This window comes from Vespa mandarinia, chromosome 2 (genome assembly GCF_050613455.1).
Source record: "Vespa mandarinia isolate Hongniang chromosome 2, ASM5061345v1, whole genome shotgun sequence".
Taxonomy (NCBI): domain Eukaryota; kingdom Metazoa; phylum Arthropoda; class Insecta; order Hymenoptera; family Vespidae; genus Vespa; species Vespa mandarinia.
The window spans coordinates 13,528,157-13,551,350 of record NC_140811.1 but is presented as its reverse complement, the minus strand read 5'-3'; the positions used below and the strand labels follow the sequence as shown (position 1 = coordinate 13,551,350).

At 36.4% G+C, this 23,194-nt stretch overlaps 1 protein-coding gene across 6 annotated transcripts in view; it reads right to left on the bottom strand.

Moving 5' to 3' along the window:
* kug (FAT atypical cadherin kugelei) overlaps positions 1 to 23,194 on the bottom strand; it is a 298,979-nt gene that overhangs the window by 160,043 nt on the left and 115,742 nt on the right. For all 6 annotated transcript variants that reach the window (XM_035871811.2, XM_035871769.2, XM_035871801.2 and 3 more), the window contains exons 2-3: positions 20,232 to 21,257; positions 17,230 to 19,937 (exon numbers count right to left, since the gene is read on the bottom strand). In XM_035871811.2, coding sequence (XP_035727704.2) covers positions 17,230 to 19,937; positions 20,232 to 21,130 — 3,607 coding nt within the window. In that variant the 5' untranslated portion in view covers positions 21,131 to 21,257. The remainder of the gene's footprint in view (positions 1 to 17,229; positions 19,938 to 20,231; positions 21,258 to 23,194) is intronic.

The window sequence follows — 23,194 nt, the reverse complement described above, 5'->3', positions numbered from 1 at the left end:
TTTAATAAAATATCTCGAAGTTTCGTTACGCAGGAAATTTAATTTCTAATCGGAAAATTAATTTCTAAAATGTACAGTTGCGAACTACTCGTCGTTCAATAGAAATGTTTATTTCCCCGAAGAAAGAGAAAAGAAAATGTCGATGGACCGAGCATTAAGTTCAATGTGATGGAATGGTAATTGAAAACTTTCACTGAACAAATCTTACGCTAAATTAAATTAGAAATGCATTCTTTCGGTATCTTTCTTTGAATAATAAAATATTCACCGGGAGGTAACTGCACGCGGTTGCATAATTCATGTCCTTGATGTTTATGTATCAAGATTTACGAAGTGTCGCGACTTCTTCGTCTTCGGCAAACGTCTCTTAACTCTAAGCTAAATCGTGACTTAAGTTTCTTCCCAAGAGCTTTACGTTACGACGGGAAATACGCCATTACATGCCGTTTCGCGTCGTCTTTTACTGTTCCGCGTTGTATCATTTAAATTACTCGATTTCTTTAAGAAGAGAAATATCGTGAGCGAACATTTTTTTTTCCCTTTATGTTCTATAACATTATAGTTATTATTAAGAATAATATCTGATAGTTAACTTTCCTATTATTCATTTGAAACGTTATCGTGATCATTTATACCTTTATGAATGATTTCCATTAAAGGAGATATATCTGTAACATCAATCTAGAGAAACAAATTTACAGGGTGCGTTCCCTAATTAGATGATATCGTGACGGCCGATCTATCGAGAACGAGATAAAATCACATTGCGGTTAGTTATCTACCTGGCGCCGACAAAAAGTAGATGTTCGAACCATCACTGAGCAGATATTCTATCCAAATGGACAGGAAGCAACGCCTTGAATTAGAAAGATCCATTAGATGCGGTCGAAAACGTGCGAACGATCTCACCTTAGATACTCATTACTTCTTATAGTTGGTGCTCGTAAAAATGTTCACCAGAAGAACAATTCATTTCAAGAAATACGTGCTCCACGATGATTAAAATCAAAGAATTATATATCCTCTGTATATCATATTACATTAATTGAAATATTCTCAACCTTTTCATAGACTTTATAATTAAAATTGTCTTTAAATTAATTGTATCAATTATCTTTATTACATGATTGCAATAAGACTCTGCACGATATATCATTTTTTTTTTTTTTTTTTTTTTTTAAATAAACTAAAAAGTCTATCAAAAGCTTCGATCAAATTATCCTCGTTCTCTCTCTCTCTCTCTCTCTCTCTTTCCGAAACAAGGTTACTCTCTTTGATTGGATTCGGATTAAAATCTACAGAGAGTTGTCAGGCATAATCCTCGTGTGATCCTTTCAATCCCTGAAAATCAACGAATCGCCGAGCACGCGACTAGAGTTTAATCTCAGAAGTTTGGTTCTACGCAGCTCGCTTGAATTTTCGACAGATCGAAACGCGATTCGATAATGCTCAAAGAATTACGTAAAATGTATATATCGATAGCCATGAAGAGGGGTAAAGCCGGTTATCGTTTTCCGCTTATCGTCTGACCGATCGACGGTTACGCGTTTCGTTTTGCGACCAAATCAGGAGCCATTCTGAAAACAGAACGACGGTTCGTTTCTCTTCGTTTCAATTCGAAAAGCCCTCTCTATATCTATGTCTCTTTCTCTCTTTATATATATATATATGTATATATATATATATATATATATATATATATATATATATATACATATATATCTTTCTCTCTTTCATATTAGCATTACCGCTGCAACCGCAACAATTTTATTCCCATTAGTCGCTATAACGTCCCGTTTATTCGTCCGCGTGCGCGTATAATGCGTGGACTCCGATAACGAACTGATACAGATAACGTGATCGCTGAAACTCGGTCGACCAACTTCCGACCTATACTCTAATTAATAATTAACGATTCACCGGCGTTCGTATCTATGTCAACGTCTCGATTTTCCTATTTTAATTTGCGATCGATTTGAAAGCAACGCGTACTTTCACGAATTTATGATATCATTACTGTTTTGACTTAGAATATATTATTATTATCATTATTATTATTATTATTATTATTATTATTATTATTATTATTATTATTATATATAATATAAACAAGAAATAAATGAAATTTTCGGAATGTGGCAAACGAATAATTTTATTTATCTTTTAAGATTAATAAGAAGATAATTTACTTTCAACATCAAAACGTTACTGTAATATTCCGTTCCGGAACGTCATCGCAACGTAGAAAAAGAAAGAGAAGAAGAAGAAGAAGAAGAAGAAGAAGAAGAAGAAGAACCGTTTGACAACAAACTCTCGTCCATGTTGTGAACCTTAACGACCGGATATTCAAGTTTGAATTCTTCTTAACTCCTTCCGGCACTCTCTCCTTCTCTTTCTCTCTCTCTCTCTCTCTCTCTCTCTCTCTCTCTCTCTTTCTGTTCTATCTTCTGATAATGTCTTGACTTTCGTCCTACGACAACGAAACCACAGTCGAGACTGTGCTAATTAATGACCAAAGTACCAGCGACGCTTTCAATGAGGGTATATGTGTGTAAAAGAGGGATGGTGAGAGTGGTTCCCTGAAGGCGTTGCCAGAACAATCATAGTCGCCAAAGTTTAGGCTAATCGCGTTGCATAGTTTCGAAGCACGAAGATGTCGTCCCGGTCGACGGCTTCCCTTCTACCACTCCCTTTGCAAATCTCTCTCTCTCTCCCTCTCTCTTTCTCTCTCTCTCTCTCTCTCTCTCTCTCTCTAGCTTTCGATCTTTCAAATCTCTCGTCTCTGTGTGTTCGAGAAAATCTCGAAGGAAACTTCTGCTAGAAATAATTAGCTTCAGATTGAAAATCGACGAAGGTGCGAGTTATTATTGATCTCTCGGGAGGATTGATTTTCCTTGGTGTTGTTAGTGAACTTCGAAATTCTAACTTCTAAACTGTAAACTAACATTATGAATAGAATTCTCGTATCGATAATGTTAGCGTATTACAATCAAGTGTTTATATATATATATATATATATATATATATATATATATATATATATTATCAAGAACCATATATATTATATTATCTACATACACACACATTATTTGGATATTATACAAGGTAAGCCAGAAGCTTCTAAGTGATTTTAAAAATCAATTATTCGATTACTTCTTAGGCTATTTTTTTATCAGATTATAAATTATTAAGTCTAAAAACTTTTGACCAATTATGTACATACCAAAGTTCATCTCGTCAAATAGTTTAACTAGGAATTATTTTGTTGACACCTTAAAATTATTTAATGATTGGTGATCTATATTGTTCACATTGAAAAATTGAAAAATATTGTAAGAGTAAGATTCGAAAGGTAAGTATACGATACAGCAGCTCGATGCCATCGTGTGGAATTCTAGAAAAAGGAAAGGCCGTCGCAGAGTATGCAAAAGCTTTTAGCTCATGGTATGAATGTACGCATTGAAACGAATGGCTTTCACGGCACAACGCTATCATCTGCAGATGATATACAACTCCCGGAGAACCTTTGAACACTGCGGACTTTTCTCACGCGTTCATGCGGCAAAATGAGGGCCGCTATTGGAAAAGAAGTAGTTAGGACTTTTTTCTATATTTTGAATCGTGATTAACATCTAAGATTCTCCGAAGTATCGTATTTATGGATTAATTTGCTAAAGAAATAAAAAGAAAAAAAAAAAAAAAAAAAAAAAAAAAAAGAAAAAAAAAATAGAATCTTGATGGATTTATTTATCCGTTCAAGGAATACACGTTAAAGCACGAATTAATTGTATGTAAACGTTTCGTTTTATAGCGATTTGAAATGTCTCGAAGAAAATGATTTAATTTATAATCTATCTTTTTATTAAAAAAGAAAACTTATTTAATTGTACAATTTACGATGAACTTTATGATTTCACATTTATTATCCGAAGCTCGTATCTTCGACAGTGCATTTCTAAATATTTTCGAGAAAATAAAAAAAAAAGACGAAGTTTGAACATCTTTCAGTTGATTTAGTCAGGTATATCCATTAAGTTTTGCGAGACCGCAATGGTTTTATTTACGGTTAACCATAATATAAAGTAGAATGCGTGAACTGTAACTGCAAAGAGAAAGAGAGCTTATCCGTCTCGACAGAAAGATTTATAGTGTATCACAAAGTTAGTTTAAATGCAACAGCTGTAGGAGAACTTGCACGTGGCGCGAGGAGCCACGGCTACGGGACTGACACGTGCATTGCATTGAACATTGCCACGTGTCGCACGTTTCGTTTTAAATATAAGTGATGAGCGCACGGAAATATTATTAAAATTCTTATTTACTATAAGAAAAATATTGTGGTGTATTTTTTTGTTTTTTTTTTCTTTTCCTTTTAAACAAATTAACTCTATCGAGCATAATTAAATTTCAACTAATTGTACGTCTTTTAACATTAATTTAAAGTCACCATGATTTCAAACATTATAATAAACATTATTAATAATATTTTTTAAATTCTTAATGACTATTTGTTATTAATAATGTAACATTAACTTGGAAATTAATAAAACGAAACATACACGCCACAAAGTGGATCATAAAAATTAACCGAGAATCTGATTACACCTGTTAAACTCTTAGATTTCGTGACTCAAGCTATGAATAATAAACTCTAACGAGTTTTCCACGCGAGTTTCTTTTGTGGAAATATTTGAATATATATATATATATATATATATATATATATATATATATATATATATTATATTATATTATATGGTATCACTTTTTCTTTTTTTTTGTCGTTGCATGGCTCTTCGCTAAGGAATTGTCGACCGTAAAGGAGATTCTAGAAATCAGAGAAAAAGTCAGAAGCCAAAAGAATTCGTCCAAAAAGAAGAGAAAAAGGTAAGAGGAATGGGGATCTGGAGAATACCAAAGAGAGAATACGTCTTCCAGGGAAGGATCGGCTTCAGGATGAGTCATCTCGCGAGTCCGTCTAAAGTCGTTGACGGCGATCGAATTCCCTTTGCGTCCATGGATTGTTGAGAGTATCTTAGTGAGTCTTGCGAACGATTGAGAAGGAAAGACAATCGTGGATCCGGATGAGAAAAAAGGAGACAAGAAGCGGCGCGTCGGACCAAGCTCTTCCGTCCATTATCGACGAGCCGGCGTGCATATACGGCTCGAAACACGTCCTAAAACCGGTTTCTCGATCGGTTCCACGAACTCTACGAAGCCGGCGGATCCGGGTGTATACTTGTGCACTCCTCTTTCCTCCTTACTTCATCTCTTCGAAGCCTCCTAAGCTAATGCAAGAGAGTTTACGAGAGAAAACGAGAGAGAAAAGAAAGAAAAAGAGAGAAAGAGAGAGAGAAAGAGTCTCCTTTTGTCAAGACTTCCGCGACTAGCGGATGTGGGCCGGACCGGATTTACCTTTACTCGCACCATATTTTTAGTTCTTGGGCAAGTAATGTACGTAGGTTGTATCGTTGACTCTTGTCTAACATTGTTAAAAAAGTCTTTAAAACCATCTTCGATTATGCATCCATTGCGTGATTGTTTATCGACGTCTCTTACCAATGTATCTGTTAAAATATCATAGCTTTGATTAGATTAAAGCGCCGCAAGGTATGTCCAGACCGTGTTTCAATTCCCTCTTGCCATCATCTTACGATGCCTTTATCGATACGACATCGAAGTCTTCGTTGAAGTTATCGTTGTTACCATTGGTCAATTTCCTCTTTCTCTCTCTATCCCTTTCTCGTTCTCTTTCTCTCTTCGTCTTGCTTTCTCTTTTAATGGATTACGCCCTGTTGGTGCATACGGGCACCAGTATATCCGGTCCTCTTGCACTCACTTCCAGAAACTTATCGATCTGCTCTTGTCAGCTCTGTGGTTTAACTCAGCTCGTTGGTTTAAGCAATCGAACTTCTACTAGAATTGATTGCACATCTAGTATTCTACGGAGTTTCTGAAAGTACTATGTTGGGTATCTTAGGTGACAGTGTAATTCACTCCGCGGTTTAGTTCTGGTTCGTTAAAGAAAAAAAAAAAAGAGTATTTCGAAAGGACGAAAATAATAGTGAAATCTCGATTCAATCTATTAAAATGTTTTTAGATACACGAATTATAATTCAAATATTGGATTCTTAGAAATTTCATGTAAAACTGTTGAAATTTAGACCATTCATATCACGAAAGTGTTCATTCACTGAATATAAAAGTGTGAGAAGGAGAGGATTACTCCCTCGCACACGATCCGGAGCGAACTATCATCCATCACAGCCGTTGATCGTTGGCATGCATCATGCATTTTTCTAGCCCCTTCGCAGGTTAGTCTCGCACACGCCTCCATTCGGCACGTGCTTTTGTCACGCGACTCGATCTTACTCGACTATACCATACGATCCATGACCTAACAACGTTTTACTATAATCTAACCTTTTAATGATTTTTACCATTGAATTCACGAACTTTTCCAAATTTTTTTATCAACCTATTTATATTTATTTATTGTTCTTGTCATTAATAAAAAATTTTTCACTTTTATACGATATATATAATATATTAGAATTGTAAAGAAACCGAAACTTCTCGAAATTAAGAAATACAATTCATCAGCGATGTGAATCAACGAACCGATAATAATCTCGTGTGAAATTTTCGTCGACGAGCAGGTATTCGACGATAAAATTACGAAGAATGCACCGCGCTTATTTCATTTACGAGCTTTCGCGGAAATCCGGCTAGTATAAGTATGGATGTTAACAGAGAAGGATAAGAGAAGACCAGGTTAGAGACAAAGAGAGAAAGAGAGAGAGAGAAAGAGAAAGAGAGAAAGAGAGAGAGAAAGAGACAAGGACAGAGAAAAAGGGTGAAGTTGAATCTCTGTCTACAACTTGTATTCACAGTCCCTTGTTTCTCGAAGCGGAAAAGTAGAAGCCGTAGTAATTAATGTTCGGAGTCGACCTTAAGAGCCGGTCTCGTAGAAATTACAATATCTCATTGTGCCGTCATTCTCTCTCTAGTCTTTTATCTTTTGCAACAAAGCTATGCTCGTCAACCTGAAGAAACTCGATAAAGTGTTAATTCGGTAGCATAGGTCAATGTCGAAGCAAATATTGGTCCGGCATTGTTTCATGAGAACTTAAAGATATGTTTTTACGATGAAAAAATTTTTTATTTTAAAGGCACATTTAAATCATTGTTAAAATTTTTACAAACAATTTATAGTTCGGTTCGAACAAGATAATAAATTTTTTTGAAAAGTACACTTTCTTTATTTTCAATAAGGTTTTTATCTCACCGATTCTATATCTTTAAAGAGATCATATAAAATCGTTTAAGATCTTCTGGATGGCTACGTGCTCTCGTTTCACGTAAGTTCAAGAACGAAGCGTGACCAATGTATTTGCCGGAAATACGAAGTTATGAAGTTGAACTAACCTGCGGCTAAAATGAAATAAATGTTTTTACAGAGTGTGGAAATGTATATTCTATGATCGATCAATGAACTTAGGAGTCCTGTTCGCTAGTGTACCGTTGTTATTAACTATCAAGTAAAATATCTCTGTTGATCGATTAACTTATATGGATCGATTAGTTTCTTTTTCAATAATTTTAAATTTCTTTTAAATATTCGAAAATAAAGAAAATTAACGAACGAAAAGTTTTCGTTTGACTTTACCATCTAAATAGAATTCTATTGAGAGCGTCGTTATAACGTTAGAGACATTCATCACTCTTGTTACAAAGATTTCAAAAATTCTATGATTTCGATTTTCATTGAGAATCCTCGTACATTCATTGAACTATTAATACCTGAGCGAATATCCAAAAAGAAGAGCACGTGAGACACCCGATGGCGTTTGGTTCGGACAAGCAGATTTTCCACGGTTCAATGGACGTCAGAAATCAAAGTGAAAAGCAACGAAGGGCAGAGGCACACCGAACGCCGGCACAGTGCACAGAGAGACAGACCATAGTCCGTTCGAGGGTTCTAACTAGGCACCTAGCTGAGTGCACGCGCGCGCGTACGATGTTTCAGTACGGGGCATAACTCTCATCGAGACATACATTTCCGCGTACACGACGGAACGTACGTTAAATCTGAACAGCATCCACGAAGCACGTTCCAGATCCACGTGTTTAATTCACGCTCGAACGATTTACTCCTTTTATGTGTACATACGTGTGCCTGTCTATGGATACGCGAACTTGTCTTCTAAGAGCTAAGGAAGAAGAAGAAAATTTATCGTCTTAACGCGCTTTACGATTTTCGAAAGCTTTGTAGTTTACTTCGAATTTACGTTATATCCAATTATTTCGAGTAATTTTAAATGGAATTGAAGCTCTTTTTCTGTTTTTTTTTTTTTTTTTTTTTTTTTTTTTTTTTTTTTCTAATCCTTGGAAATACCATCGAATAATTTTAATGACTATTGAGTAAATTTCAAAACAATATTTTAAAATATTTTAAATTGAACACCGAAATATTTAAAATTTATATTAATACGATACCTATTGCTTATAAATGTAAAAGTCGTAATATCAAGAGACATTGGATAGATAAAAGTTCACTATTTTATAAAATATGAATCAAAAGGAAAGTTTGTATGTTGGTTTCTCGTGGAAAAGCGTCTTCTGCTTTTTGAAAGCTTCTTTTCTACTTAAGTAAATAATACGTGGAACGATCAGACCAAAGGGAATTCGCAAACTCAGAAATGGCTAACTATTTTCTCAAGAGGAAAAAGAAATAGAGGAAGACTTTCAATCTATTAACAGATATCGTTAAAAAAGAATATGACTAACTTAATAGTAGTAACTTCAAATGTTTGCACGAGATTTAACACAAATCTAAATGTTTTTCTTTAATTATAAGTTGTCTTGAATTTAGTTTATACAAACTTGTTTAATGAATTCAGAATTTAAAAATTTCAGTACTTTTTATTTCTTTCTCTTTTTTAACCATCGCATGCACGTAATCCCTCTTCTAAAATTTTCCTAAAATTTTCTTTATCTCAGAGATTTAACTTTTTCTGGCCGTAATTATATTCTATTATTAACAAAATCTCATGATGTTATTAACCATGATGTTATAGAATTATAATTATAATACACGAAAGTAATAAAAAATGATTATAAATCTACTAGAAATTTATTATTGAAATGACGATAAAAATAACATGCAGTTAATTATAAATCGGCAGGGAGACAAAAGAAGAAAAATTTTAATCTCACCGGACCTTATTAAAAAAATTTTTTGCAACTTTTGTTAAGCATCTAGTAACTCGCAAAATAAATACGAATGGTCTTTGCTAAGAGAGAAAAATAATCGGAAGAAAAATTCGAGAAAAAGAATTCGTTCTATTTTTTTTTTTTTTTTTTTTTTTATTCGTATTAAATTTATTATTAAATTTATAATGTGTCCAATGTTCGAATTGTATTGTCATCCTTTAGATCTTACTTTTTTTTACGATTTATAGCATAAAAGCAACAACATTCGATTGTTTACCTTCAAAAGATGTTTCTTAAAGAGAACGTACATCCATACAAAACTAATCAGAAAAGAAATTATAAACGCGAATTTCTGAAATGAAAAAGGCAACTACCGACGAACGCTTGTACATACAGGAGATAAAATAAAAAGTAAACGTAACGTTCTAACAAGTGCTAAAAAATAAAAGCACGTATCTTTCATAGTTTACAATAATGCTAAAACTCCGTATCAGAAGACAAGTTTCAAGCTCTTTTAGAACCCACAAAGTTATAAAAAAAAAGGCCAAGAGCCATTTTCTTTTTAATCTCTTTCTTGCTGGAAGATGCTAAAACTTCTTTTCTTTTTTTCTTTTTTCTTTTTCTTTCTTTGCTCATCTGGAGTCGCGTTTACTAAATGATACCCACAACGTACTTGTGAGTTCTTTCGATGGTAGAACCCCATTAGAGATTCATGATATAGATTTGTATGCGCGACACGCGTAAACGGTGTGCGTTACAGAACGTAAAACTTGTGACAGAATGAGTGGGAGCGATAGAGATAGAGAGAGAGAGAGAGAGAGAGAGAGAGAGAGAAGAGAGAAAATGAAAAAGAAGAAAAAAATGGAACATGGGTTCATCGAAAACGTGTTTTACAAGCATCTTGGTTCCCATTTCGAAATCTTGTCGTTTTGAGTGTTACGTGAGTCCTAATTGGAGTCAGCTCATCGTTCAAACGATAAATAGCAGAAATCCATGTAATCTTACGATGCAGCAGGATGCTTTAGAACTCTATTTGAATTTAGATCTTTAGAAATTGAGATATTGCGAATACTGGTATAATCTAAATAACTTCGTTATAGGAAATTAGTATGCGATATTCAACTATGGTCCTAAACTTGTTATAACCTGTAGTCATCCCAGATGAATCAAAAGTCGACTTCGATCTATTGAAAACTATTATCGATATATTAATACGAAGTTTATTTCATACATAGTTATGTTAACGTTACTGCAAGCTTTGTACAATATTATAAAAACTATTTACTTTATAGATTTTTTCCTTATAGACTTTTGCATTCCAATAATTTCAAACGTTTCAAACATCAAGAGATTTTCCATTGACGTTTCTATTGTCGAAACAAATATTCAAAGCAGTAAAAAGCGTTGCTTTCTATAAAAACTTGAGATTTACAAAGTCAGAAAGAGAAATTCTCTTTAAGTTCAATTTCTATTGAGCTAGACAAAACTTAAATTTTACTATATAATGTTACTATATAATTTTACTATAAATTGTTAGATCTCCGTTATCATCTGGAAATCATTCCAATTACATTAGCCTTTTGATGAAAGAAAATCTTGTTTAAAGCTTCTTGCAATTACGGTACTATTAACGAAACTGTGCAAAAGGAATAGACGTTCACGTGTTTCACATATGCACGCATGCACGCACATACTTACGTGTGTATGTGTGTCATTAGAGAGAGTACGCAACCTGGCCGATACTCGCTTGCCTTCCCCGCTTCATTCAAGCGTGGCACGCCCTTGTTAATTCTGGTACAATATTTAAGCAGGGGTTCATAACCATTGTGCACACACATCAACCGAGTAAATCTCGTACATCCAACGATCGTGGACAAGCGGACCTGTCTAATTTAGCATTTAATGGGGAGGGAAAAGAGGAGCAGGTCTTTTAATCATCCTACTAATTTGTCAGCAGTTAGACATCGCGTTTCAGCAAACTCATTACGTTTTCTCCCAGCTAATTTCATCAATCGAAAATCGTTTTGGTTAACAATCTTTACATATTTCCATTGTTCTATACTTAATGGGTAAGGGAAAGAAATAAAAAAAAAAAAAAAAAAACTGAAATAAAGCGAAAGAATATATCGAAAATCTTCACTTTCGATGTATATTAAGTAAATATAGAAAAATCAATCGTTCGATAGGTAAATCCTTTTCTCATAAACTATTCTAAAGTATATATACATATATGACTTTTCTTAAGGTTTTATTCTCGTTAAACAGGACGAACGTGGTCCGTCATAGACGTTCGATAAACTTCCGATAAAATATTCTCATACCTTCCGTCGACTTTGCGCAAGATACAAATCTGACTGATTTATGGAGCACGTGTAGCGATACAAACAACCGTTGATTTACCGTCCAAAGTATCCGCGAGTGTGACTGCTTTACGATTTCCCGATTCAAAGGTTAACATTCCTAAACTCGGGCCTCGTGGAATAACAACACATTCCCCTATCCTTTTGTTTAAGAAAATTCTTTGCGTTCTCTGACTATTAGAATCCACGATTGGACTATATTTGAATTGAATGGATCTTAAGAACCGGTAAAACGAAATTAATGCTTTAACGTTTATCAAAATTAAAAATTAAAATGTTAAATAAATTATAAAGATTAAATTTGATTTGAACAAAGAATGAAAATTTACATAAAAGAACAAGAATCTAAAAGTTCTATTCTCTTTAAATTACACAAGATAGATGTAGGTACGTAAATACGTTGATGCAGACGGGGTTAGCACTTTCCTGCTTTCCGTATACATTCAAGCTCGAACGAGCTTTCTGGATAGGGCTCGATATATAAAGCTTTATTAATGGAATAACGCTTGGCGCGATAGTCGCGGGCGACAAAGTGGACAAAGCCGCTGGAACGCATCGAACGTTAGCTCGTTTGCCGAAGACCTTATTCCCTCTTTTCCTTCCTTCTCTTTTCCTCTTCCTTCTTGCCTTTCCCTCTCTCTCCTACCCTTTGTGTATGTATACCAGAAAACTAGCTACGCTGGGTTTCTAAAGCAATTAGAGTAACAGTAAAAGAGAGAGAGAGAGAGAGAGAGAGAGAGAGAGAGAGAGAGAGAGAGAGAAAGGAAGTATAAAATGAGAAAAATATAGTATGTAGTTGAAAAATTAACGAAAAAACGCTATAACCTTTTAACACTTTTCGTTTTTTCATTCGATACTATTTATAATTTTATTTCCATTTTAAACGATCGTTGCAACCGGTACATCAAATAATCATAGAACGAACGTTCATATGAATTTAAAGAAAGGTTCGCTCGCTTCTACATGAGACAACGACTGCCAATAATTGAACGTATGGATAAATTGGCCAATGCCTATATTGATTTTATTTTGAACGTTCATTTAATTTTATTTGAGTATCCTTCGAATATTGATCAATCGGGTGGAAAATGCATTTGCATTCTCGTTGGTTCTGCTGGTCCTCTATAGATTATCGAAGGCGAAATATTTATACACAATGCATCGAAAAAATTCGAAGCAGGCTTTTCTTCGCAGCACGTCATTTAATCCTTCGAGCTTATCAATGGCATTCTCTAATGCGATATTGTTTTTTTTTTCTTTGTTTTATACGAATCATATTAATATAACCACGTAAAAAAAGAAAAAAGAAAATCTGCTAATAATTCTTTTAATCTTATGGTAGGTATTCAGAGCAATTTGTAACGGTAGATTCTCAGCAGTCCTTTTTCTTTTTTCTTTTTTTTTTTTTTGAAGTAGATCATCGCTGTAAAAAGTTGTCCCATTACAAATTGCCATTATAACACGGTACAAAGATATTTCGATGTTTTATATCTTTAACCTTTTAATATAAAAACCGAACGATGATCTTTGTTAATATTTTTGTTAATTTATGACAACCGAACGAAAACATCAGATTGAACGAAATTTTTACGTATAAGATACGATAAAGAAAAGAATAAGAAAAACAAAAAAAAAAAGAAAAAAAAAAGAGAAAACAAAACAAGTATAAATATGATGAATAAGAAACCATCGATATACATCTTCTCGAACAATAGCTAACGGCATAGAACGTGATCTACGAATCGTGCGTAACTCGTGCGGCAAAAAAATATCGTTGTATTAAACGCGTACCATCTCAACAACGTCACCGTTACACCCCCAGGTACAGACATCACCATCACCATCACCAGCATCACCATTAACTCAGGTATATACACATACCTATATACTATCGTCCACCACGTCGCTTATATTTCTCGTGCGTGCTCCTGACACGAAAGGCAATACACCGGCAACTTATGAATATTTACGCCGCTTGAATATGCATACCACTGACAATGTATTATTTTTGCTGGACGGAAGATCAATATAAACCCTTCTCTCTCTCTCTCTCTTTCCTTCTCCCTCTCCCTTACTCCCTCTCTCCCTTCCTCTCTCTTTCTCTCTCTCTTCCTCTCTCTTTTCTCAGATTTTCTAAATAGTATTTCATCAAGTTTTATCATCTTCAAATCGTCTTTATTTTTTTTTTTGATTTTTATGAATTGTTAAACGATAGGAAAGAAAATTGTTTTCTTCTTCTGTTTTTAAAAAAAATATTTATATTTATATTATCAAATAATCGTATTTGAGTAATTGAATTTATATTATTTCGAAAATACATTATGTTTTTGATATCAAAATGTTTTCAGAAAGTAAGTCAAATATATATATATATATATATATATATATATATATATATATATATATATATCTGTTTATCTTATATTGATGTACTCATATACTCGTGTATTTTCATATGCATAGATATGTTCCAAGCTTGCAAGAACGAAAGAGAGAAAGGGACAAAAAGTCTGTACGACATTATATTGACACACTTGCTTCCGGAGAACGGACAAGAACTCGTCGAATGTGATTAAAACGAAGATGATATGAGCTTTGTTTCAACGTATGCACATGTAGATATGTATATCTATATTATGCATGCCTATGTAATACGTGTATATATATATATATATATATGTATATTTTTTCGATCTCTTTTTACAGCACCATTCTCCATACCGGTACATTCTATCGTGCGAAATATACAACTGGAATCGAAATGTCAACCGTCGTGCGATTTATGACTCGAAGAAGAGTCCGAGAAATAGAAAAAGGAAAGAAAAGGAGAGAGAAAGAAATAGAGAGAGAGAGAGAGAGAGAGAGAAAGAAAGAGTGCAGTACGGTTATATAGAAAACACGCCATTAGTACGAAGTTGATAAAAAAGAGACACTCGTTTTACTCGAATAACTTAAAACAAGTACGATATCAATGTACGGGTTAATTAAATTCGTTGAACTATCTCTCATTCATTGAAAATTTTGCAATCGGAAAACAGGATTTCGGTTGTTTTTCTATACGAAATCATTTTGAGAGAGTATTAGTTTAAACCGTTAACCAAACTCAAAATGTTATTATATAATTTATAACGATGCGTTTTTATCAAATGGACTTTCTAACGTATCGTATGATAAAAAAAAGTTGCGATGTTTATTAAAGGGTATTCTTATATAAAATTTAATTTCGCGCGTACTTAAGAATTAACGATTATTAAAAATAAAAGGATTAAATCAAAATCATTTTGATTAAAGATATTCGAGCTTAGTGTTAAAACGCTTCATCCGTATATGACTGAGTTAATTAATGCGACGGCCTATCTAATCAACTTGAATGAAGATCGCAAGTAACGTTGGAAACTTTGGTAAAGTGCACTTTTACGTTGATCTTGCGAAGGCCGGTATAAGACGATATATATATTAGAGCTTAGATAACTGATAATTTCTTATATGTATAAGCAATGATATAAGTCCAAAGAGCTGACTTTAAACAGTGCCAAAGTAGATTACTAAATTTCGTCAAATAGGAGTAAAGTTTTACTTCGTCGTTCAAAGACTTATTGATTAAATTTCTCGATTTTTTTCTCCATAAGAGAAAAACTGAAAAGAAAAATATTAAAAAGAAAATATCATTTTTTTTTTTTTTTTTTTTTTTTCAGTTATTTATGTCGACGGAAAACGATTTGTTAACGTCTTTCTAAAAGATAGTAGTAGTAAATTTCTCTTGATCATTTGACGCATTGAGAATTTCACGATGCAACTTTCTTATTAATAATAATAATAATAATAATAATAATAATAATAATAATAATAATAATAATAATAATAATAATAATAAAAACAAGAAGACATCATCGATGCACTTATCGTTCCATGCGTCGTAGTGAACGTGCCCCACCCTTCAACAGAAATGAAGAAGGGGATTAGCCATTAGGCGGAATGACACACGGTTTCTTGGGAGACGTTTTCGCGATGAAAGATGGACCGCGAGAGAAATTTAATGCATATGACCTGGTCGCACGGTGAAAAGAAGCAAAAGACGAGAGAAAGGGGAATAAAAAATTGGAAAGAGAGAAAGAGAAGGAGAAAGAGAAGGAGAAAAAAAAAGAAAGAAAGAAAGAAAGAAAGAAAGGAAGAAAGAGAAAGAAAAGATTTTGTTTGTCCACGTAATTCAATTAGACTCGGTAGCATCGAAATTTAATGGGCCGCGTCGCCGTAACGTTGTTCTGGATCACTGCCACCAGACTTCTCTCGTTTAAGAGTGCGACCGTACGAGATCTTCTTTGACTTTTTTATTTTTTTTATCTCTCTTTCTCCCTCTCTCCCTCTTTCTCTGCTTTCTCAACTTTTTAATTCCATTTCATGTCGTCTCTTTCTCTCGGTTATCCTCGATCAATCAATGGTACGAGAATCCAAAAGAGGAGAGTTTCTTCTTTCTCTTTTGCGCATTGTAACTGAATAGAAAATAAATTTCATTCGATTGCCGTGCGTGCAATACATCGGTTTCCCATTGTCACCTTGGTTTTTTTTTTCCTTCGGTGAATCGAAATTGCGAGCACAATGAAGAAAGCCCGTCGCTTTCATCTACGAGTGAAATTCTTTTCGTATCATTTAAAAGTTTATATTATGCGTGTAATATTGTACAACTGTATAACCGATTACGATGATAGATAATATATTCATCCAATCGCTTTTCACGAGCTAATCAATTAACGCTTATTTCAATAATTCTCAAGCAGATCAAATGGCATATTTCTTTTTTTTTCTTTTCTCGTCTTGATCGTAATACGATCAATTAAAACTTGACTATTCTTAGGAAAAGGTAAAAGGTCTCCTCGAGATATCGCCCTTTAACATCTAAAGTGGTATCGTTGCCTAGTCGAGGAAGGTCGAAGATCGAAGCGATCGATCCTGAAACATCGGAAGCGATTCGAACGTTATGCCGCTAATAAAGTAACGTTATCTTGGTCAAGTTTTCTTTGATCGTTGCTTCAAAGACACGCCCGACAGACGGATGTTATCCAGACGTATCCGTTCCAACTATCGTAACGATCGTGTCAAAGGCAAGTCACGAGGAGATCTAAAAAAAAGAGAAAGAGAAACAGAGAGAGAGAGAGAGAGAGAGAGAGAGAGAGAGAGAGAGAGAGAGAGAGAAATAGCGGCGCATCTCGAGACTGCACTCTACGAAATAGCGCAAAGCAGTCTGGATAGTAGCGTACTTGGCTATAACTTCCATACGTCCTGGAATATCCCCCTTAATTGACTAGAGACGATTTATCGCTATATGGAGAGCTCTTCCTCGTCTGTAGTTTTACTTCACTTTGGTGGACACATAACAAGATGATATGGATAACAAATCGATTTTATTGCTTCTTTGTAATTGTCTCGCCGCATAAAACTTTTCGATCGTTCGTATTATCGGATAATTAATGTCACTAGATCAGAGAATAAAGCTTTAAAATATTTACAATAGCTTTTACGTGTTGTTTGTTCTTTTTTTCTTTTTCTTTTTTTTCGGAAAATCGTCAAGAGTCGAAATAAAATTGCGTCGTTCGTTCGTATTGATCCTCATAATATCTTAAAGTAATCAACAAATGTAAATAATACAATAATTTACCTTCATTATCGATTGAGAATATCCCGATGCCATCACCAGCCCGTATGCTATAGCCTATTCTGGAATCACCACCAGGTGGGTCCGCATCCTTTGCACGTACACTAGTCACTAGAGTACCAACCGGTTGGTTCTCGAAAACATTCGCAGAGATAACGAAATCGTCGAAAATCGGAGCATGAAGGTTCTCGTTAACGTCAACCACTTCAATGACGAGCAATGTTTCGGAAGACATCGAAGGTTCCCCTCTGTCCTTGGCGACAATAGCGAGAGTGTGTACTTGCCGTTCCTCGAAGTCTAAGCTTTGTGTTGTTCTAACAGTACCGGAGAGTTTATCGACCTTGAAATATCCTTCGCTTTCCATAGCGTCTGAAAGGAAATACTCGATGTCACCACCAGCTCCTTCATCTGGATCAGTAGCGTCAACAACGGCAACAACGCTCCAAATTGGCACATCCTCGCGAATCTTTGCGTTGTAATTAGGTAAAGCGAAGCTCGGTGCATTGTCGTTCACGTCTTCGACGGTCACGCGAACCAAAGCATCCGAGTATAATGGCGGCGAGTCGGTCGTACCTTTTCCACCGTTGTCCTTCGCACGAATCTTCAGTTCGTAAAGTTCTTGTCTTTCTCTATCGAGCTTTCCGAAGACGCTCAATACACCGGTAATAGGATCGACTTTGAAATCGTTCGTCTCCGTAACGAGATAATAAGTCACACGTGCGTTCTCACCAAGATCAGCATCCGTCGCGTTCGCACGCCAAACATTCGTACCATTCAGAGCGTTCTCCGAGATACGAAAGCTGGCGAGAGATTTTTCGAATTTCGGTGCGTTGTCGTTCACGTCCAAAACTGTTACCGGTAACATTTTTGATGCTGACTTTTGTGGTTTACCCAAGTCGTATACACTTATATTGAGAAAGTATTCACTTTCTCTTTCTCGATCTAAATAACCAATGACGTTAAGATCACCCGTGTCCGGATCGATCCCGAAAACGGAATCTCGATCGCCACTGGAAATACAAAAGACGAGCTTACCGTTGTAATCTAAATCGCGATCTCTCGCTCTTATTTTGGCAAGTGTAGTACCAAGTTTGACGGATTCGTTCGTTCTGATTTCGTTTGGAAAATCGATAAATTCCGGTGCGTGAACGTTCTCTCCATAGCGACTTGGAGTCAAAGAATACTCGTCGTTCCGAGACGGCATGTTATTTCTTTCTGCCGAAGCAATGGCATCCGTCAGACGTCTAGCAACACCGGTGTCTTTGCACTCGAATGCTCCGCTTTCGTCGGAAAGAATTCTTCCTTGAGAGGCAAGATTCCTCTTGGCGTTGACCAGATGCATGTGGACTGGATTCACATCGGCAAAATGAGTACCATCCGTCGCTGTGACGTTGACGATTCTCTCGGTCGCTTTTATATCAGAAAGATCACAGGCGACCGATAGAACACCGGTCGCTGAATCGAGAGTGAAACATCCGTCAGAATTTCCGGAAACTATGCGATAACTGATGATATTACCCGCGTCGAAATCTATCGCGGAAACGGTAATGATCTCGGAGCTGATTGGAACGTACCTTGGCACGTGCCCGGTGCAATCAATTCTCTCGAACTGAGGACGATTATCATTGACGTCTCGCAATCTAACTCGTAAGCTCATCTCCGCTTGGCGACGATAGGGCAAGCCCCAATCACTTGCTCTCACGTGCAACAGATAATCCCTCTTCATCGTTTCATAGTCGAGCACCTGCTTCGTCCTCACGATCCCCGTGAAATGATCGATCTCGAAAGGTACTTTCTTGATGTTGTCGATGCTGTAGGATATGTAAGCATTCTCGCCTGAGTCACGATCCTTCGCCGTGACCTTGACGACCGAGGTACCAGCTGCTTCATTCTCGTCTATCCAGACTTCCATCTCGGACTGCTCGAAGACCGGATCGTTGTCGTTCGTATCTATCACGTTGATTTTCACTTTGGCGGAAGACTGTTTCCTCGTACCCGTGTTTCCCTGATCGATCGCAGAAACGGTAAGAGTATAAAAGGCTTTCTTTTCTGCGTCGAGATTAACTGCGGTATAGAGCATTCCTGTCTCAGCGTTTACATAAAATTCGCCACCTTCGTTACCACCGACTATCTCTAAAAATACTAAAGCATTTTTTCCCTCATCAGCATCGGTCACCTTCAATCTGATCACCGGCGTATTGACTGGAGCGGTTTCTGGCACGGCTTCTTCATAAATTTCTCGACTAAAGACTGGTGCGTTGTCATTCAGATCGGCCAAATGTACCGGTACAGATTTGTAACTGAAACGTTGTGGTATACCACGATCCATAGCCCTTAAAGTAAGATTGTAACCTTGCAAGGCAGTCTCCCTATCCAACAAACGCAAAACTTCGATGTTGTATTCGGTCGGACTAGCTTGCCGTATCCTGAAGTGTCCGGCCGGGTCGCCACCAACGATGTCCAAGCTCGCGATCTCCCCGTGTATGCCCTCGTCACGGTCGATCACTCGTACGATAGCATAGATGTCCGCGTTCGAGTGCTCTACTATGTCAGGCAGGTGGTGAACATAGATTTCTGGGGCGTGCAGATTCACCTGTCGTACCCTGATCATGACCTTTGCTGTGCTTGCTCGAATAGTACCCACGTTACGAAATAGTGCTCCACGATCCTTCGCTAAGACCACTAGTTCATGTATGGCGTGCTCGGCGTACCTAAACATATGTATACATATATATATATATATATATTTATATATATATAAAGGATGGCTATTTCATTTTTCGTTTCGACAGATAAAAGATAAGGAACGCTTGTAAATGAGAAAGTTGATGAAAGTGTTAACTAAAAGATAGAAAATATATAAGGCAGAGAGAACTTGTCTTTTACATTATGCATGGACACTATTTGATTTATGCATCAATCTTGATATTTGAAAAGGAACACTAGGTCCAAGTTTAACTAGAAGGAAAAAAATAAATAAATAGAATAAATGTTCCTATGCATACCTGAGTGGTCTCGTGAGCGTAATAACCCCGCTAACCGGATGAACAGCAAACTGGTCGTTCTCTTGGGCGAAGCTGTAGTAAATCTCGCCATTCCTGCCAAGATCAGCGTCTTCGGCAGTTACCCTGAGTATACTCCGATGCAGAGGCGTATCCTCCGTGACGGTTGCCTCGTACTCGGTCGGATAGAACAACGGATTGAGATCGTTCGTGTCGAGAACCGTCACCACCACCGTCGTGTCCGCCTCGAGGACGATCGCTTTGTTCTTACCGTCCCGCTTGGTTGAGGTCGCACGTACCTCTAACACGTAACGATCCTTACGTTCGCGATTGAGCACGTCGACGTTACCGGTTCGAGTCCGAATCAATAGGAAACAGAAGTCACCGACAACGCGTTCTTCGGCCTTGAAAAACTTGTCGCGATCACCGCTCGTTATACGAAAGCGTATTTCTACATGGCCACTTTCACGATTGTTCAATCTTATTCCCATCTTCTCTTCTGGCACGACATATGTTTTTCCTATCGAATTCTCGGGAATCGAAACGTTATAGAGAGATCGCGTAAACGCAAACTTGTACCTTGGCGAGGAACTCAATTCTGCTGTAAAAGGTGCCGATGCCGTCGTTGCGACACTCGTAATAGTCGGCGGAATTGGAAACTGCGTCGTTGTCGACATCATTGCCGTTGTTGACGAAGACAGCATCGTTGTCATTGCTGTCGTAGTACCGATCGTCGAGAAGGATAACGTTTTCGGTGCTACGCCTTCAATGTTTGACGATGATATAGGGAAGAGAGTGCTCTGGATGGAAGCGTCGGAAGACGGCGTACCTGGCGTGGCTGCGAACAGCCACAGCCACAACCATGGCCAGGCGAGCAGCGCGCGCTCCTTCATCCTCCTCATCGTGTCGCTAGCTCATCGTCGATGGAATTCCTACGGCGACGTCTACGTCGAGCTTCCACGAAGAGAGAATTCCGATTCTTCGAGATATCACTTTCAGTTTTCTTATATCATTTATTTTTTTCGATATCTGAAACAAAGGACATCTTCTAGTTAAAATTTGTTCTTACAAATATTTTTCTTCAATTACAAGAAACAAAGTAGAATAAACGGACTCGTATTTTATTTTTTCCTCTCCTTTTTAGTATCGAATAATGGACGAAACACGTGCACGGAGAAATAGATCGAGAATTAGGAATTAAAATCTGGATTATCTTCGATAATAGCTATCGACTTCTAATTGAACGATCACGACGACGTTTTTAAGGTATGAATGAAAATGTTACGGGTACGTTCGATGTAGGAATCATAGAGATATATTACCTTTGAATTAGATATCACGAAAATTAAAATATGTTTTCTTTTTAAATACCTATCGATCTTTTTAATGTGATTCCACCTTACAATAAATTATTCAGTCGCGTGATCTGTCGTTCGAATCTGCCCTGTCTTAAAAAATAAAGAAAATGTAAAGAATCTTTTTCCAGATAAATTCATCCGCTAATTTTGATGCATAATTATCTGATGTGTAACATTAGCAATTAATCATGGTAATAATCGAGGTCAATCTTGAATTTTATGGAATTAAAAGATATGTGTATAACACGTTACCAGATTCATTAAAAAACGAGAAGAAGCAGATATAGAGAAAGACGATAAAATGGGTCCATTGTTCGGTTAGAACGATAGATACTAATTCCAGGATTTCGTTTTACGGATTGACGAACGCGTTCAGACAGAGTGACAGAACTGATCGGCGCTTGTGCCTTGTATATATGTACGTATGCTCGTCGCTTAACTGTGATTTCTCACGAATCTGATCGGCCCTGCCATTCGGTCCAAGCGTGACGGTTTCTCTGTCACAGAACTTCGATAACGTAGGCCGCGTCACGAAACACGAATCGGACAGCGATTTTGCGATTCTGCCTATCTTTTGATCCCGCCGAATCACCCTCACTTTCTCTCTTTCTCTCGTTCGCGTTTTAATCCTCTTCATTCTGTCTCTTTCACAGATGTTCTCACGCTCTGCTTCCAACGAATCAACGAATTGTCCCGTTTGATACTTTATTTTCGAGAAGTCTAAATTCAATCCTTCTTTCGACAAATATACTTCTTCAATTATTATTGAAAGAATTTCATTGATTTTTGACGGAACTATGAAATTTTCGAAATTTTAATATAAACCTTTCCATCATCAAGGCGTTAAATGCATATTCACAAATATTTGATGTCAACGACCTACGTGCGATAGAAATTACTCCGTCACGGCAAAAACAAAGGACAAGGAATTTCATAATTTCACAGAGAAAGCGAGAAGGCGCCGGTAGCTTTACAAAAGTACGAGCTTCCTAACGATAAGACTTCCTCGATTTCCCTTTTCACTTTGCCAAGGGAGACGTAAACCTTTCCAATTACACGCTCGTCGTGATTCAAAAGCAACGTAATAAAAAGCATTTAAACGGCGATGCATTTTCCTTGCATCCTGATATTTCCGCTGCCGCCATAATTTCATCTGTAATAACGTGCTCGATAAACGAGACACAGGTACGACCAGGTAAAACGAAGACGAAGAATTCCAAGCGCCAACTTGGCGCCTTCCATGTTCATGCTTAATAAAGTTTGATGATCGAAGAATAGAAATTATTTAGAACTAGTATATATCCCCGTTAAGCATGACGAATTAAAAAAATACATTTTTGTACTTTTTTCTTTTGTTTTTTTTTTTTTTAGAAGTAATATATCAAGTATTCGAATTATTGTATTTCAGATCATATGTGACGTTCTACGATTCGACATGTAAAATAAACATTTTTCGCTGGCTGAATTCTATTGTCAATTGTTTCGGAAAGAACAGAACACGGAACAGGGAACACAGATCATAAATCATAAATCACAAATCACAAATCATAGATCACTCAATGAATGCATTTCTAGTGTAACCAATTTTATAATTTCCTACTCTCTCTC